At 37.0% G+C, this 19,001-nt stretch overlaps 2 protein-coding genes across 2 annotated transcripts in view; one reads left to right on the top strand and one right to left on the bottom strand.

The window, feature by feature from the left end:
- Positions 1 to 1,074: 1,074 nt before the first annotated feature.
- fkbp4 (FKBP prolyl isomerase 4) lies at positions 1,075 to 12,191 on the bottom strand. Its single transcript, XM_079620625.1, has 10 exons — positions 11,744 to 12,191; positions 10,642 to 10,786; positions 10,247 to 10,389; positions 10,040 to 10,160; positions 8,073 to 8,229; positions 7,899 to 7,989; positions 7,502 to 7,585; positions 5,680 to 5,865; positions 3,810 to 4,049; positions 1,075 to 3,708 (listed from the first exon to the last, which is right to left on the bottom strand). Exons 1-10 carry the CDS (start codon positions 11,831 to 11,833, stop codon positions 3,613 to 3,615), a joined length of 1,353 nt encoding a protein of 450 aa, XP_079476751.1. The 5' UTR covers positions 11,834 to 12,191; the 3' UTR covers positions 1,075 to 3,612.
- A 952-nt stretch (positions 12,192 to 13,143) lies between these two features.
- Positions 13,144 to 19,001, top strand: part of ddx11 (DEAD/H (Asp-Glu-Ala-Asp/His) box helicase 11) — a 17,888-nt gene continuing 12,030 nt past the window's right edge. The window contains exons 1-10 of the mRNA XM_079622005.1: positions 13,144 to 13,598; positions 13,689 to 13,892; positions 14,694 to 14,780; positions 15,069 to 15,205; positions 15,285 to 15,336; positions 15,416 to 15,523; positions 17,051 to 17,138; positions 17,271 to 17,479; positions 17,556 to 17,708; positions 18,843 to 18,889. Coding sequence (XP_079478131.1) covers positions 13,470 to 13,598; positions 13,689 to 13,892; positions 14,694 to 14,780; positions 15,069 to 15,205; positions 15,285 to 15,336; positions 15,416 to 15,523; positions 17,051 to 17,138; positions 17,271 to 17,479; positions 17,556 to 17,708; positions 18,843 to 18,889 — 1,214 coding nt within the window. The 5' untranslated portion in view covers positions 13,144 to 13,469. The remainder of the gene's footprint in view (positions 13,599 to 13,688; positions 13,893 to 14,693; positions 14,781 to 15,068; positions 15,206 to 15,284; positions 15,337 to 15,415; positions 15,524 to 17,050; positions 17,139 to 17,270; positions 17,480 to 17,555; positions 17,709 to 18,842; positions 18,890 to 19,001) is intronic.

Here is a 19,001-nt window from a genome sequence, read left to right as displayed (position 1 = left end):
ACCTAACAGTCATTAAGTAGCCTATAATAGATGTCAACTATAACCCTAACCCAAACCACTAATACTCTAATGAGAGTTAGTTGACATGCAGTTGCAAATGAGTTAATTGACATGTTGACAGTTACTTATAGTTAGAAAAATAAATTGTGACCATTTTTATCTTGTTTCCTCATTAATTTAGACTTTCAAGTTAATGTTTATTAGGATATTATTTTCCTGAAAGTGTTTGTACATTTTTTTGTTTTCAAATGCGAAGAAAGAAACTGGATGTGTTTGGACAAATGAATATGGTTGGATGTGTGCAGTGCGGCTGGTCTGGAAAAACCTGCATGACCTGTTGTGCTGCTGGTTGTTTTGCATGGATTATATAGCCTAATGTTGTTTCCGGCAGATCTTTGAATAAGCCGTCGATTTGAACCTGAAAACTTAAAAGCAGAGAGATGTGCTTAGCACTGACAAACAAACACATCTGCCTGGGGACTTCACGGTCTCTAATGACCAATATGTGTTACCAAGTTACACACCACAGACAGGCAGGGAAGGGCTCTCAAGTCTACGACATTTTATTTAACCCTAAATGCAAGTATTGTTTGCTATATTTTTTAGCCATTTAGATATTTGTGAACTAACCCTTTTCCTATTTACTTTGTATAAAAAGGGGTTTATATTAACTCTAGTGTAGGCTACTATGGGTCAAACGTTTTGTCATTTGCATGTTATCTATTTGACATCACATACAGGCAATGTTTATCAATTTATCAGATGGTTTTATTAATAGAGACTTTTTTTCTTTTTCGAGAAAATACCCTTAAAGCAAACTGAGTTTCTGTACACATACACGCACGCACGCACGCACGCACACGTTGCGTTTTCATGTTTTATGGGGACTTTCCATAGACATATGGATTTTTATACTGTACAAACTATATATTCTATCCTCTTACATCATTTGATATCATTATTTAGAACTGTAAAATGAGTTATTTCCTTGTGGGAGCTGTTGGCTGATCGCCAGTGTGGATTTCAGGTCTTATTGGGTCATTGTTGGCAAAACCTGACCCGGACAATCAAAATGATAATTAAACAAATTTATTTTCATCATATGTATCAAAATTGTACGGACACACTTGTAAATGATACACTGTATCCACATATGCATTTTAGAAAGAAAAGTCAGCTATGGGTTAAGACAGAGTAGTCTAGAAACTATAGGAGACATCAGGTGTCTTGCAGGTGTTAGTGTTGCACATCACCAGAAGATGGCAGCGTGGACATAAAAGTTTCATGCAGATGCACTTTGAAAACTTGGGTGTGCTTATTTTATTGCTTCTTGTTAGACACTAGTTTATTCATACGCTAGACTCTGCCCTTTTCTTTATTCTGCTTCAGTTGCACTCTTACACTTCACCTACACCATTACACACCCTGAAGGTGTAGATATGGGCATGATTACTGCTTTAAAACTTGGCCAACAAAATTGTATTTCTGATTCAACAATTGTGCAATCATTTCCGCATTGTTAATTTTCCTTCTCAAGTTAATGCCACCTGTTTGCATGATAATATTGTGGCATAAACCGTACATTTGAGTGGAAACAAGTCCTAATTCAGTGGTGCTCAACTTTTGGGGCAATATTTGAAGGCCCCACAATATATTTCTGATAATTCTGCTATGACAAAGCTGCTTATTTTCAAACTTTTTTTATGTACAAAAACTAAGAATGGTAATATATTACGCATATATGAAAAAATGGCATTTTAGGAATTCAGTTACAGGAACTGTGATTTTATTTTTACTATAATAAAAAACAATTTATCCAATAAAATATATTAAAGCTTAATAAAATTGATATACATTTTAAAAAATTATATTCATTCTAAAAAAAATGTCCATGGACGTGATATATTTTACGAATCTGACTTATCCATGAGCACCCCGTTTCGTAAATAACAATGGCAGTTAAGGAAACGAATGTAAGGATTTTAGTTTACATTTTGATTATTCGCTGGTTTAGATTGTTTATTAGCCTAACATTTATCTAGTTTTTCTGTATATTTGCTAAATGCAATTTCACCGACTTATAATATACACTGCCTGGCCAAACAAAATTTAATTAAAAAGATCATTTGTGTTTCAAAGATAAACGAAGGTCTTACGGGTTTTGATTGACATGAAAGTGAGTAATTAACGACAATTTTAATTTTGGGGTCAACTAACCCTTTAAGGTCTGGACTCTGGACCTTTTAAGGTCTGAAAATGATTCTTCATGTTCCCTCCCAAGTCCCAACCATTCTTATACAATTTGAGCCTGATAAATCTTGACATTGTCATCCTGGATTATGGCCATGATGTGTCTTCCTACATGGTTGTTTAAGAAATGAAAAGCTACACACTCCATCAATTAGGGTTAGAAGAACTGTTGCCAAACATATAACATGATAGAAACAATAATCACAGCAATAATGATTCAATCATAGACTCTTAAGCATTTGCCGATTTAAATCCAAACAGCGACCTTTTTTGTCGGCTGGGCAGTGCATCTGTATAAAGGTACTGACTTTTTGTACTTTCACATTGTACTAAATGCTACAATCCAGACAATACATCAGGATGATTTTGAGTTTGTTTTATTGTTCTAGTCAACATCAGAGAATCAAGGACATGGGAACAGAACTGTCTGTATGTCTCCCTTACACACAACACTAGAGTAATCCTGTCCTGGTTGAGCTCCGTCACACAGCGCTGCGGGGTAAAGCGAGCCTCTTCTGCCATGACAATCCACCATGAGATATACAATGTGCAAGTACAATTATGGAGAAATCATAGGTAATCTTGTCCACAAGAAGATAAAAAAAGAGAGACAGTGTAAGACTGCAGGTCTAAGTTCATCTCTCACTTTGTAAAATTACAAACATCTCAGCCCTATATTGATGATGTTCTCCGCTAGAACAACGTCGCAGAAAAGACTACACACAGAGTGAAGCAGACGAGAGGGCTCTTCACAGGAAATGTGCGTGGTTTCTCCTCTAGAGATTCTCTATCGAAAGGTTTCCAGTTGTGATAAGTTGTACACATTAAACGTGGAGAATTTAACAGAGGACCGATGGAAAAACAAACAAAAAAAACAATCAAAAGCTTACAAATCAAAGAAAACAAAAGTCTTTTTGCCCTGGTGATCACCTCCATGCACGTAAAGTTTAGTGACGGGACAGAAAAACGCTTTATTGTACAGCAGTGCGACTCAAAAGAGTTTTTAAGGATCAGCATCAGTTTTTTGCAGCCGACACGAGAGGCTGCAGTACAAGCTACAGGCTGAGAATCGTTTTATTTCCACGGTCTCGAAGTGTAAAGAGAGACGCAGCAGAGAACATGGCCAGGCCGACTAGCTGCCTTACAGTAATGCACACACAAGCATTCATACACACCCTGGCCATAAGGGTCCGGCCACAGTACAAAAGCAAACATCTCGCTACATTAGATTAGAAACTAAAGCACACACGCATCCTCACTCGCACAAACACACTTCAGTGGAGCAGAAATTATAGAAGGTATAAAAAACAAAACAAAAAACTCTTAAAAAAACAAAACAGTAATTCATAGAAACGAATGCCATTATGCTGCGGTTTGTTCCTGGGCTCCGTTTTCTTCTATTTCCATTGCACTACCATTTGGTTTCTTTTCCTGCTCCTTTTCTTGATCCGCCTCCTTCTGAAAAAACAACCAAAAAAACAATATTAGATAGGAGACAGCAGATTTGGTGGGTATATCTTTTGTGCAGTGACTAAGAGCTAGTAACCGTAGACACTTACTTTAGCGTCTCTCTCTGCAAACTTCTGGAACATGTTGGCATAGAGGCGTTTGTCCTTCTCGTGTTGCGCTTTGATATGTTTCTGGCAGAGCACGATCTGGCTCTTCGCTGCCTTATTGGCTGGATACAACTGAGTGACGCGCTGGAAATCTGCTCTCGCCCTGTCAAACTCCTTCATGACAACCAGTGCCTCTCCTCGCCTAAACAAAGCCTTCTCGTTATTTGTGTCCAGCTCCAGTGCCTTCACACACACACACAAAAATATATACAGGAGAGATGAGAACAACAGTTTGGAAGGGTGCAATGAAGGTCAAATTTACTTGCAATTTAAGCAAGAAACATTTTCTAAACTGCCTATTTAGCCACCAAATAAATGAATTAAGACTTTTAAAGTCCAAATCACAATGGCTGCGTTTACACTGCAAGTCTTAATGCACTTAATGACCATATCTAATTTTTTTTGTCCCACCTGATTACATTCACGTTAGACACGACTGGTATCCGATGTCAGTGTTTATATTAATCCCAGCCCATTCTGTTGGTGATCGCTTTACTATGCGACATGGTTGACCCTCTGGTTTTTAATGGCCGTACTAAAATCATTTAGATAATTCACGTCAGATGGCCATGATTATTTGCCAGCACGGACAAGTTAAATGCTGTCATAGATGTTTGCCGCGCAAAATCGGACTGGACAGATATAGACGGGAAAATGGCGGTAATATTTGTTAGTTATTTGATCTATGGCTCATTAGATCTAGAATTCTGAAGTGAAATAAAGTAGAGTGGTAAGATTTATTTGAATTAATGAGCGAGCGAGAGGGAGAATTACAGCGTGCGTTTAGTGAAGCTTGTTTATGTACAAAAACAGTGAAGTTATCACCTCATTGCTGTGAAATAGTGTAGCTGTCAGTAGCGAAGCCGTTTTATTTATAAAATTTGAAAAACAGTTTCAGTTTGTGTGTGTGCACAATTTCTTACCTATGAAGTTTCCACCTCACTAAAAAAAAGCAGTGAGTTTAAGTGCGAGCGCATACAGGCACGTATGCTTCAGCTATCTTTGTAGGCAAAGTGTCGTCATCACCTTGTGGTGGCTTGGAATTCCAGGGGGAATCGGATATGCAAGTTTAGACATGTCAGATGTCCAGATATCGGATATGTACCCGATTTAAAACCACATTTAGAAGTGCCTCAGATCAGATGCAGAATAAAATGGATCTTGTGCGTATTTTTGTTTACATGCGTGTAATAAATCACGATCTGCATTAGATCTGCATAAATTAAATTTTTTTGTGCCAGTGTAAACGCAGCCAATAAATTAATTATAAATCATTAATAAAAAGTCTTATATTCTGCTGTCACTTATTACTTACTCAATTCTACACATTTTAAATATTTTGTATACGTGTGTGTATGTATGTATATACATATAATATATATATATATATAAAAACTTTTGACTGGGTACCACTGAGCAAGTATAGTACTTTTAAAGAAGACTGAAGTGTGAACACGCATTAAGAGCAACTGTTTTTCTTTTTTTCCCTTTTAAACATGCTACATGAGCAGCAATATGAAATGCTACATGAAATGCTCATTTACGTTAATCTATTTAACACATTAACCATTTTATTTCAAGGCATTACATATTTAGAGCCTTTATTAACATTGAAGTCTTCTCACAAACAAGCATTCCTGTAGCTCAAATAATAGAGCACTAGCAACACTAGGAATGGGTTTGATTCCCTGGTAATGCATGAATTGATAAATGCATTAATGCAATGGATAAAAGTGTCAACTAAATGATGTATTAACTTTGGCAGCACTTGAATATGACTACCTTAAACCATGCTTAAGCATTCATTTCCTACCTTGTCACAGCTCTCGAGGGCAGAGCTTGCTTCCTGCAGCTTTAGGTAGCACATAGCTAGGTTGAGGTGAGCAGCCAATCGCAGCACTTTGGATTTCTCTTCTTCCCCCGGCTCCATACTGGACTCGTGCTCTAACCAGGACACAATGCGTTTGTACTGCACAGCCGCCTGCTTGTATTTCCCCTCCTGTGCACACAAAACACTCCAATTAATTAAACAAATCATTCAATGAGTGCAACCTCATAACAAACAATGACACACAGTCATTATTGTGGTGATCTTGTACAATAAATAGATCTTAAAATAATATATCATTAGATAGAGCTGGGTGGTATGACCAAAAACCTGTATCAGTATCTTTTCAGATTTTGGTGCTTTTAATGATATATAAAGGTCCAGTCATAAAAAAGAAAAGAAAGAGTACCATGATGTATGTTTATAGTGGCTTATTTTGAAGTAGCCACCTGATCATCACATTATTCAAATTCTCATTAAGCACGATGACATGGTAGCATTTTACACTAAAATAGGCTGCTTTTAAATAACATTTAATTAAAGATAAAGTTCTTCTTTAGCGAAATTACATTTCTTTAATAGCCTAAACCACCTATTATACCAGCTTTAATAGCCTAAACATTTAGGAGCTATAAATATGATTCAAGTGTGAGATTTAAATTATGCAAGTCAATGAAAGCGTGCAGGTCTGAAAGCATGAGCGCTGCGCATCACACGCACACAAGTTACTGACTGACAGCTTACAGCTTGTTCTGCTATTTGTTGCGCTTAGCTTTGAGAAAAAACTAAAGTTTTTAGTTTAAAACACTAAAAAAGTTAATGATACATTTCAGAGATATCAAGTGTATAAAATCCCATAAATCATTCCACACACACATCACAATAACGGTTATGGATGTGCAAGTCCGCTTATGCTGGTCACTTCATGTGTTTCCAGTAGCTCCGTAATCTTTTCAGCAAGCTTATGCGCAAACTGCCGCAAATTAAACTTAAATGTTCAGCGTCGCATCCTAAAGCTCAACACACAGTTGTCTTCATTAAAAATAGCGAGACTAGATTATATTACCAGTGCCGTGCCCTCTGCCATTTTGGTCTTTAGTTTTGAAAATAGGCGATGATAAATAAAATGAAGCCCATTCTGTTGCTTTTGTTGACGTGATGAAAGTAAAAGAGTGATGCACATTCATTGCGTTTTAACGTGAAATTAGAGTTATGTGTCTTTAATAAAATCAACACATTATTTCTCATCCACCCGCAATTTTTTATTACTTGACTCGCCCAACCCGCAGAATATTCGTAGCGTCCGTGGATATAACTCCGATCCACACTAATTCACAGACACTAGTCCATATTACGATTTGATTCCTTGTACAGCCCTATTTTTGATTTATTCATCCAAAAATGGCCAAATTCCATGACTTTCCACTTTATACAGAAAGTTCCATTTGTGACTGGATTCTGTGACTCTGTCCATGTTTTTTTCTGCATCGCAGAAATCATGGGGCTCTACATGATATTTGCCATGAGAGTTAATTTATTCTTGTCATAAAGTTATAACCATTAGTAAGAAGGGTATGCATTCAATAGAGGTTCTCTCAATACACGATACATAGCGTTCTTCGTGGCCATTGAATAGATGCAGCAGTTCTTTCAGCTTTGCACCGGTGTGGTGGCATTTGAAAGATACATCATATGAAAAACTGAAACTGGTAAACTGGATGAACCATTATACCGCATAGCACCACTATTAGATTAAAATGCGATGTAGAGCATAAATACATGTCGGTGTGCATGACATTGCCTCTACCTTAAAATACTGAGTTCCTTTCTCTTTGACGATGACGCTCTGTTCCAGTTTCTCATACGAGTTCATTTCCCAGGATTCTTTGGCCTGTGTGACAGGACACAGCATCTTAACCTCATGACAATGACTTATTACTGCATAGCTGATCATTTACGGTCTGTAATAAGTATTAAAGCATGATTATTTTCACAACGCTAGAAAAAAATGATATCATACATTACTGTTGTTCTTAGGGATGGATTTAAAGGCCAAAATCGTACATTACGGTACTGTTAATTTTATATAAAAAACCCACAAGTTCCCTACAATATAAACCCTCATTACATAACATTCCCATATACTGAGTAATGTGGGTGTAAATTTAGCTCTGCACTACTTTTATTTAGGAGGACACACTGACCTTCTCAAATGCTTTCAGTTTAATTGTGTACTGCAGTGTAGCATTAGGTGGGATGTCGAATTTGCTGCTGCCAGCAGTTCCATAGCCATACCTGAAATTCAAAAAGTAATTCATGAATAAATTAATTAAAACATTCACAGATACTGTGCACAGGTGTAAGAAATGTGCGTTTACTTTGGTTTGATGGTGAAGAGCGCCTCCTCTCCCTGCTCCATGGACTGCAAGGCCTTCTCTACGCCTGGAGGCATACCCAAACCCTCTCCATCTCCCACCTCAAACTTCAGCTCACGCTCGTCGAAAACACGCTCTTCGTGACGGCCCACCAAACACACTAACCCAAAGAAAAGGACAAATTAACTATGGTGCACAAACAAAGAATGATTAAATTAGTTTTGCTTCATTCTTCTGATGACTTTGCATTAACTCATTTAGTGGACACTTGCAGACTGCAGTGTAGATGATCACACGACCACTAAACAGCACTGTGAGTTCCAATGAGAAGCGCTTGAATTCAGCGAAGAACAAAAAAAGTCTTAAGTAAGCCAGAAATGTGGGATATTCAGAACGAAAATTATTATATTATTAATGTGGACATGTACTAAATGTATTAGAGGAGAAATGGAATATAATTGCAGTGTTTTTTGTGATTAAGCCATTGTGTTTGAGCATTTATAGTAAATGTATTTAGGCTACTGTTTTTTATACAAATACCATAGAAACAACAGTTACATTTTACAATGGTATTGAGGTGCTATATGCATGGTTTTAACTGTGGTTAACATTATCTAAATGTATGCTGCTATGGAAGACCAATGGTTCATTTGAATAAAACAGAATATCTACATTTTACAATATAAAAATGAGGTTGACATTTTTACAGATGTTACCGTTTTTGTAAATGATATGATTTACATCTGCATCCTAACTCAAGCTACTGTGAAATGTGCATTTCTAAGAGACAAAACGTGTAACATTAGTATTGCAGCCTGCGCTGCAAACTGTGCTGAAGATGTGTGTCAAAGTTAGGCAACACACACCTGTTTCATGACTTGAAATAGCCGTTAGCGCATGCAGAAACTAAGAAATAATTTTTTTCTTTACAATCTTTATTTTGTCAAGTAAAAATGACTGAAAAAGCGTGAAAAAAACGTGTTTGTCATTATAAAGAGTACCGGTAGTTTAAAGCCACAATTAACAGTCTGACTTCTACAACATTTTTACTTGGGAGCAAAAATCTGCCTGTAAACTTGGAGGAAATAAAGATTTGACATTTATCATGATAATGATCAGTTTTTAACTGATATGAAAAATGTTAGTGTGATATTTTTTAAAACTTATTTTACATTTCTGCTGCACCTATCTTCCCAGTCTATCAGTAACACTGTTTAGTTCATGTCTCTATGAAGGCCTTTCTTCCGAAAGGCGCAATGTGCTCTGATTGGTTGGCTAGACCAGTGTGTTATGATTGGTCATCCGCTTCGAGCTGGTTTCGGAAATGTCACATCCCTTACCACTATGGATGTTCAAGACTAGTCGACTAAACAGTAAAGCTGCTAGTAGTCGATTACGCGAATAAAAATAAAAATAAAAAAATGAATTCACAGGGAGTTTGATTGACAGGCGATCTGACCAATCATAATCCGCCATTTTTGTCCGACAAAGTAGTCAGGAGATTTAGAAGATTAACGTCAGTGGATTTGAATAACGCTGTGTACTGACGTCTTTCCGTGGTTAAAACAACAATCCTTCTGATGTACATTCATGTTTATGCTATAAATTAACCAAGGAAAAGATGATCGGTTCAGCTTTAACTGAGGCAATCTATCACGACACATTAAAGAGCCACAAAACAATAGGCCAATTTATGGTTTAATTTTCTTTGACTGACCAAATTTGTAAATTGAGACTTTGCTTCATATTAAATGTTATCTGCTCGGTCCTGTCTGTCAACGCGTTGTCAGTGTCCTCTATGTATTTTTTCACAACATTAATAGCTCTAAGCGCTATAGCTCGTAGCAAGCCTAGTTCTTACTGATATAGAGAATAACTCCCTTTGGAGTGGACTTTGTGCTTTGCAGCCATTTTCATGCTCAAACAGCAACAAAAAAGCATGATAGAAGCATAAGAACAATATGTTTTACCTTCCACAGATGCACCCTCATTGGGCTTTGTGTAGCCCTCCCCCTTAGTGATGATCCTGCGAATAATTCCACCATCTTCTCCATCGGTGATGTCCTCCCCATGAAACTCAAACAACTCCACCTGCCAGACAAACAATTGGAAACGTCAATACATAAACTCTCCTTGTAATACTCTGAGAAGTCTGTTCACCTGCAACTGGTCCTAACCTGGAACACAAGGGTAGCGTTGGGTGGGATTTTGGGTGGGCTGCCAGCAGCTCCATAGGCATACTCGGGTTTGCAAATCAATTTGCAGATCTCGCCGGTCTTCATCGTGGCCACACCGATGTCCCATGCTTTGATCACCTGACCTGTGAGACAGAGCAAATAATGGTTTAAAGTAGTTGACTTGCATGCTCATTGCTCAACAATGTTTTACTATATTCTATATTTCTGCAGCACTGGAAGAAATCATCTGTCTCTGCTTCCATTACATTGCGACTTTTACCAATTACAACAGGTGTTTTTTTCCATCTAAAGCTACAGTATCAACAACCTGTTTAAGTGTCAGAGACTAACGTCACACTAACGTTTAATCCCCTGCTTTACCTTAAAATACCCACCTTTTCCCAACTCAAAGGAGAACTTCTCCCCTCGATCACGGCTGGAGTCGAACTGTGTACCATCAAGCAGGGTTCCGACATAGTGCACAAATACTTTATCACCGGTCATAGGCAACTCAGAGCCTGTACCCTCCTTCTTGACCATCTGTAGAAGAGAGAAAGAGATTAATCATCAATCTGTTAGTCGCACTGCACTACACCTGTGACCTGTCAATCTCCAAAGACTGCGGGGTAGAAAGATATTCATGCCTAATACTTAATGCTTATTATACATTACACAATAACAGCAGATAATTTTATCATCGTTTGTACATGGCAAATTCTAAATGTGTGCTATATTGCAAGTAATAATTAAGCCATTCAGACGGTTATTTTTTAATGCATTACATTGAAAGTGTTTAATTATCCCAAACATAAATGTGTCACTTGTATATGAATACAAATTCGATGACACTTTATTGATTACTGAACATTGCACGTGGTTAATCTGTGCAAATGGAGTAACTTAACGCTGTTAAAATCAACGGAAAATTAAACTTTTTGTCATAATTTAGTCGTCCTCGTGTCGTTCCAAAACTGAATTAACGGTACTTAATTTTTGTCTAAGGAACTCAAAAGGAGATGTTATGTATCAGTCGCCTTTTGCTTTCGTTGTGTAGGACAAGATGCAATGAAAGTGAATGGTGCCAATCGCTAACGTTTTGCTAACGTTAACGTTACATCTCATTGTGTGGTTCACACAAGAAAGAGAGTCATAATGTGTAACGTTAGCCTAGGTGTTAAGACATTGAAAGTGAGTGAATTCAGACAAAATTGTAAAAAATAAATAAAATAATTGTGGTTGAACTGTCCCTTTAAGCTCGACAAAATCTATAGAAAGATCTAGCAACGCATTAGCAACAGGCGGTGTGCGAAACCAGTTAATAACGTTTAAACAAATTACACATTTATACGTATGGCATTTGCCTGCATAAAACAGCTATAGCTGCGGTAAAGTGAGCTAACAGAGTGAAATATTAGCCCCAACGTTAACGTTACATGCATTCAGTCAGTCACACCTCCCTCATGGAGTCAATGCGGCTCAGTGCACTGCAGTATTTACCTTTAAAACACCTCCATCTTTCTTCGGGGTGATGTCTTCACCCTCGACGGGGATGCTGCAACCTTCAGTCACCACCTCTTCTGCAGTCATCTTTGATTTAATATGAAAATTTCCTTTTAAACAGCCCAAACAATAGATCCTATCTCCTCACAGAGCGGCTCTCTGAGGTCTTTCCTTTAAAGAATCACTGACTCGACGTCTGCAAAACTAAACGGCTTTAATATCGCTATTAGTAATCGACTTGGTGATCTAACAGCGCGAATTTGTAGGTTAGTGGCCGTTAAATGTGGGTTTTGAGTCCACAACTGGCTGAGCGATGCGTTTATATAACGTTCGGCCCCGTCGCTGGAAACTGAAGCGACTCAGCGAACTTTCCAGAGCTTGTGTGGAGTCTCTAGAACTGAATGCAAAGTTAGGCCCCGTCGCTAAAATGTTAACCACCGTCATTAACGAAAAAGGGGTTATACTGCATATTTATATGATCAGATTATATTCAAATCACTTGATGTGTACTAAACAAATAAAATAAATATTTGATTTATATAATACATTTTAGCGGAGCATGTAGCGTGTCTATAGCCTACTATACAGTTTCCCACTGTATACTGCTCTCAATGCTGTGTATCATGTAAGCTACAATATAAGATAATACAATTGTTTAAAATAAAATACACATTTTTATTTATACAACACACTTTAAAACAATACTAATATGTAACAAAAACACAAAATGTAGGTTACACATTAATAGTGTCAGAATTTACCCATGGGATGGATAGATAGATAGATAGATAGATAGATAGATAGATAGATAGATAGATAGATAGATAGATAGATAGATAGAATACAAATATTAAATATAGTCAGACACTTTAAACAAAGCATGACTGATCTTTAAACAAAAGAATGACAGATGGAAGATTTAAGAAAGCAGTGTTGTTACTGTTAACTAAAATTAAAACGATTAAGTCATTGAAATAAATCTGGATTAAAATTAGAATAAAAAAGTACTAAAATGACTAAAACTAAAACTGAAATACAAATAAATTATGGCTAAATAGAAACATAAAATCAAAAGCTAATCAAATGAAAAGAGCACATAACAAAATTACTGAAACTGAAAATATAAAAATAATTCAAAATATGAATAAATACTTTAATAGTATAATACAAAATGAACACTGACATACATCATAAAATACAACAAAACATAACATATACAATAAAACATATTTAATAAACAGGCAACTTTAGACAAAAAATTCTGATGTTTAAACAAAAAAATATTAGTAGGTGAAAATCAACGGAAGACGTTCAAGAAAGGGTGAAAATCTCCAAAATCTATTATTGTTTCGGTTTTTATGAAAGAGTAAAATTTGATGCGGGTCCCTAGCTTCTCAGAAAATTTCCCTGGTTTTCATTGGCTAAAGCAGAAGATTGGCGCGTTTGTTCGAGGAAGTTTACGCTGTCAGAACCGTGTCTTCTTTGAAATGGATTAACGCGATATTTCTTTATAAACATTTGTGATTTCAATGCAATTGCGAGGGAAAGCCGACAGATTTAGATATTAACTTTTTGAACTTCAAGTCATGTTGCGTTGACACTGTGAGAAGTTTATTGTCAGCGTGTAACGTTAACTGGCCCAAATGCAGTATCTGTTGAGTTTAACTTATGTGGTGTTTAGTCTGTATGTTGGAATCTAACCACCTGATCCCGATTATATGATATGGAGAGCAAGAGCGGTCGGTTTCCTTTCCCCTTCCAGCCCTATCCTATTCAGGAGAGCTTCATGGAGGCACTTTACACTGCTCTGGATCAGGGGAAAATCGGTATATTCGAGAGTCCCACTGGCACGGTCAGTCTGCGCACGAGATCGGTTCATCTCACCATCTCAGTACATTAGATGACGGAGGATGTTTGAGCTTTCTTGTGTTTGATCCTGCAGGGAAAGTCTCTGAGTCTTATATGCGGCGCTCTGACGTGGCTGAGAGACCACGACGAGGAGGAGAAGAAACGGGAGGCTGCTAGACTTCTGGATAAACCGGAGGAGTGTGACGCTGTGAAGGAGAACAGCCAATTATCAGAGCCAGACTGGGTGTCTGAGTTTGTGCAGAAGAAAGCAGAAAGAGACGTGGTGAACAAGTTAAAGGTATGAGAACTATATGTGCTTTTTACAGTTCATCAGTTCTTCAAGTCATATACGTGTTTCCAAGCAGGGGTTTTCAATTTCAAACCGTGGGCTGTAAGGTAAGGTAGTGCTAGAAGAAAAAGAAAAACCTAAAAATAAATACATAAAAATAATTAAATAATTTGATAAACTACATTCCAAATAAAATGTAATACAATTATTTTTTTAATTTGTTTATATATACACAGTCAAACCAACATTTACTCAGACACCTTCAACATTTCTCACAGTTAGTTTAGAATATGGTAATATGGTAATAAAATATGACAAGAACTCAAGAGTTATCAAATCAGTTGATATTTTACTTGTTTTGGCCATCCTTCTGTTAGATTGCCTCACAAATTAATAAGGTTTAATAGCTGTCAGCTGTTAAAATTAAATGCACATTTAGATAATACCAATTTAGGTCACTGCAAAACATGGTCAGGTCAGGTGTCAGAATCATTTCTGGTCCCAAATTTTTATCAATTTTACTCTTAGTCCACTGTATGAAGACTTTTTGAATATAATATGTCACAGTTTACTTTATTTTGCTATCCTCACTTACATAAATTAACTATAGTGTCCTGCACCCACTAGTAAAAAATATATATCAAAAATTATATCTGGTGTCTGAATAATTTTTGGTGTGACTGTATATATAAATATCTAGCTGCCTTTCACAAGGATGATCATATATGCAAGTCCCTGGGATCTAAAAGATTGAAAACCCCTGTATATGAGAATAATAATAATATCATCCTCGTCCTCAATTTAATTCAGGATGAAGAGCTGAAACGGAAGAAGCGCGAGGAGAGACTGGAGATGATCCGACACAATGCCCAGCTCAGATATGATATGAAGAGAAAAGTGAGTGCATGAACAGTGGAATCTGAAAGACTGACATCTGGGGTTTACCTGGAAATAAACAAAAAGTTTTAGGATTTAGAAACAAATGACAGTTCTAGTCTTTCGGTCTTTAAATCTCGTCTTAAAACGTACCTGTTTAGGCAGGATTTTATGTGATTTTAATGTTTGTCGCTGTACTGGTTTTATTGTTTAATGTCATTATTTTTATGGATTTTGTAAGGTGTCCTTGACTGCCATGAAAGGCGCCTATAAATAAAATTGTTATGTTGCTTATTGCACCTTTAACAGGCCAATGAAGATGATGAGGCTGTAAAATTACTGCAGCTCAGCAGAGAGGGGGCGGAGTCAGAGAGCCACGATCCAGAGGAGGAGAGGCTTATTGTAGCAGAATATGAGAGTGATGATGAGGCCACGCCAAAGAGCAGGTATTATTGATTGTGTTTGTGGATGACTGGATGAGTGTGTGTCTCCCAGCCTTGAGTTCTCATAGCGTTTCCTCTACAGGCTGTGTGATGATGACGATGATGAAGATCTAGAAGAGGATCATGTCACTAAGGTGCATGTTTAAATCCACCCTGCATTGGTGAACAAGGTGTTTGTGCATGTTTAACAGTGTATTTGTTTTATATCTTAAGATTTATTACTGTAGCCGAACTCACTCGCAGCTGGCTCAGTTTGTGCACGAGGTACAGAAGAGTCCATATGGGGACACTGTCCACTTGGTTAACCTGGGCTCTAGACAGGTAAACATGCACCAGATTTACTCTTGCGATTACAATATGACTGATTTATAAACACTTATATGCCATTATTGTATACACACACTACCGTTCAAAAGCTTGGGGTCTGTGACATTTTTTTAATGTTTTGAAAAGAAGTCTCTAATGCTACATTTATTATATATATATATATATATATATATATATATATATATATATATATATATATATATATATATATTAATATACAGTAAAAACAGTAATTTTGTGAAATATTATTGCAATTTTAAATAACTGTTTTCTACGTTATTATATATTTAAAATATGATTTATTCCTGTGATGTAAAGCTGAATTCTCATCATCATCATTAATCCAGTCTTCAGTGTCACATGATCCTTCAGAAATCATTCTAATATGCTGATTTGATGCTCAAACATGTATTATTATCAATGTTGGAAACAGTTGTGCTGCCTAATATTTTTGTGGAAACTACACATTTGTTGGATTTTTTTTTTGATGAATTTAAAGTTCAAAAGAACAGCATTGATTTGAAATAGATTTGTTTTGCAACATTACAAATGTATTTACTGTCCCTTTTGATCAATTAAATGAATCTTTTCTGAATAAAAGTATTAATTTCTTTCAAAAAACTACCGGTATTTACTGACCCCAAATTTTTTCAAATGGTAGTGTATAGTGCTGCAACTATACTAATAAATATATTTAATATGATAAAAATCATTATAATAAAAACTAAATAATGAGTACATAACAAGGATTATGCTTTAACATTTTATTTTTTAATTTAAAGGGATAGTTAACCAAAAATAAAAATTTGGTTACACTATAGATTAGGGTCAAATTCTCCCTAACTATTAACTATGACATTTGCCACAATAAACTCCTAATTACTGCTTATTAATAGTTAGTAAGGCAGTTGTTAAGTTTAGGTATTGGGTAGGTTTAAGGGATGTAGAATATGGTCATGCAGAATAAGGCATTAATATGTGCTTTATAAGTACTATTAAACAGCCAATATCTTAGTAATATGCATGCTAATAATAAGCAACTAAATTAATAGTGAGAATTGGACCCTAAACTAAAGTGTTACCGAAAATGTACTCACCCTCTAGTTGTTCCAAACCTGTATGAGTTTCTCGCTTCTGCTGAACACAAAAGAAGATATTTTGAAGAATGTTGGTAATAAAACAGTTGACGGTAGTAATTGACTTAGCAGGGAAAAAATACTATGTAAGTCAATGGCTACCGTCAACTGTCTGGTTACCAACATTCTTTAAAATATCTTCTTTTGTGTTCAGCAGAAGAAAGAAACTCGTACTGGTTTGGAAGGACATAAGGGTGAGTACATTGTGACAGAATTTTCATTTTGGGGCAAACTATCCCTTTAACTTAAATTGTTTACATTTTCTGAAGAAAATGAGTGCTGCTACAATGCTAGGCTAGTTTTCAACAATAAATAATTATGAACACATTGATAAATTCATAAAAGGCAAAACAGATGATTTCTGTGTCATTTTTGCCCTTATCAGAATCTGTGTATTAATCCAGAGGTCATCCGGCTCAGAAACGTCCAAATGATGAACGACCGCTGTTTGGAAATGCAGAAAAACAAACATGGTCAGAAACACAAACACGATCTCAGCCAATTCAAACCTAGTGTTATTGCTATTTCAAATGACCCAATGATTACATAATCTGGAGAGAATTACATAATGAGGAAAAGGTTGAAGTTCTGACCTCCATCTGCAGAGAAACGAGAAAAAGCACCAGACTTGGAGCCGAAGCGGCGTCGTGGTGATGCCAAGGCCACGTGTGCCTTCTCGGGTTTTGAGAATTTGATGGCGATGAGGGATGAAGTGCTGGTGAAGGTGCGAGACGTGGAGCAGCTCCTACAGCACGGCCGGGAAACACACACGTGTCCTTACTACAGCACACGGATGGCCATACCTGCAGCTCAGGTACACACACCCCCGCTGGAATACACTCTCATTCATATAAAACTGTGTGTATTCAGTCTTTCTCTCTTTTTCTCAGGTGGTGGTATTGCCGTATCAGTCGTTGCTCCATGCTTCCACCCGCAAAGCGTCAGGGATCAAACTAAAGGATCAGATTATCATTATAGATGAGGCTCATAATCTGACGGACACCATCTCTGCCATACACAGCACAGAAATCAGTGGAGCACAGGTACATGCATGCACAAACTCACTGATCTGATCTAGAGAACTCAAGACTAGTTAAAGGTAGGGTAGTCAATTTCGGACAGGCTAGCAATAGCAAGCGGACTAGCATAAGATCCAGCCCTCCCTTCTGAGCGTCTACTAAGCCACGCCTCCTTCAAAACACATGAACACAACTCACACAGCAGAGTCTGCAAAGGGTCACGAGACTAAACTACCTTATTGTTTTAAAGCACATAGCATTACAATAATAATGGGTCTCATTCACTACGCGTCCACACAAATATGTGCGTACAAACAATTTTAAGAACAAATCACGATTCACCAAAAAAAAAAGTAATCATTTTTTTCTAAATTTATGAAAAAATATAGGAACAACTGAAACCACACGTATGCAAAAGGCAGCTGTGAGGTTTCTCTGAATAACGCAGATATACACGTATGTACAGCTGGCTAATGAGAGGTCCGTATAAAAGGTGTTTATTGTGAGAACTGGTGAGAATATCACACTTGGTATTACTCAAAGGATCGGGCTAGAGCAAGCCTGCAAACTGCGGCAAGTTTGACGAGACACGAGAGTGATGAAAGGCTGTGAGGAAAGCCCATATATGGAGATGGTTTGGGCGTGTTTTATGCAAATGACTAACCTTGTGCACACGGCCATTTATTTAGAATACGCCGAATTCACTAACATCAGAACGATGTTAAGAACTAATTCATCTGGGTACCTATATCGTCACGGGTTGCCATCTCGTAATTACGACGGTGTGAACGCAGCATAAGCTTGTTGTTTTGGTTCAAGAGGAACTGTTAATGGAGGCTGCTGTTTGTTTGTGGCTTTCTGTGTACAACTCTGGATAGCCTTGCAGAACGTGCTGATGGGTTGGATGTCTGCGTGAGCAGGTGTGTGGAGGTTTGGAAATACATATGTTGACAGGCAGGTAGGACTGAATGCAATGATTGGACGCAAATGTTTTGGTCCGGAGACAACCATAGAAGATATATGCACGGTTTAATATTTAGAACACTTCTATTATTGATTGCTATAAGAATGTGAAGAGATTTTCAACCAGTTTAACAAAAGTGTTTATGAAAAAATGCCTACCATACCTTTAACTAATGTGCATTTCTTATGTTTCAGCTCTGCAGGGCTCACTCACAGCTCTCTCAGTACTGTGAGCGCTACAGGTAAAAAAACAAACACATTTCAAACATTTTGTACACCCAATTGAGGTAGATCATTTAATTTTATTCCGATCCAAACCCATATTACTTTTTTTCTGCTGTGGAACACAAAATA

Source organism: Phoxinus phoxinus (genome assembly GCF_949152265.1).
Source record: "Phoxinus phoxinus genome assembly, chromosome: 8".
In the NCBI taxonomy this organism is placed as follows: Eukaryota; Metazoa; Chordata; class Actinopteri; order Cypriniformes; family Leuciscidae; genus Phoxinus; species Phoxinus phoxinus.
Note: the sequence above shows the minus strand (reverse complement) of the source record. Positions and strands in the feature narration are given on the sequence as shown.

Coding starts and splice junctions, on each gene's coding strand:
- fkbp4 (XM_079620625.1), bottom strand. CDS start 11,833: ATGACTGCAGAAGAGGTGGTGACTGAAGGTTGCAGCATCCCCGTCGAG. Junction 10,787..11,743: donor AAGATGGAGGTGTTTTAAAG/GTAAATACTGCA, acceptor TCTCTTCTACAG/ATGGTCAAGAAGGAGGGTAC. Junction 10,390..10,641: donor CTCCTTTGAGTTGGGAAAAG/GTGGGTATTTTA, acceptor TCTGTCTCACAG/GTCAGGTGATCAAAGCATGG.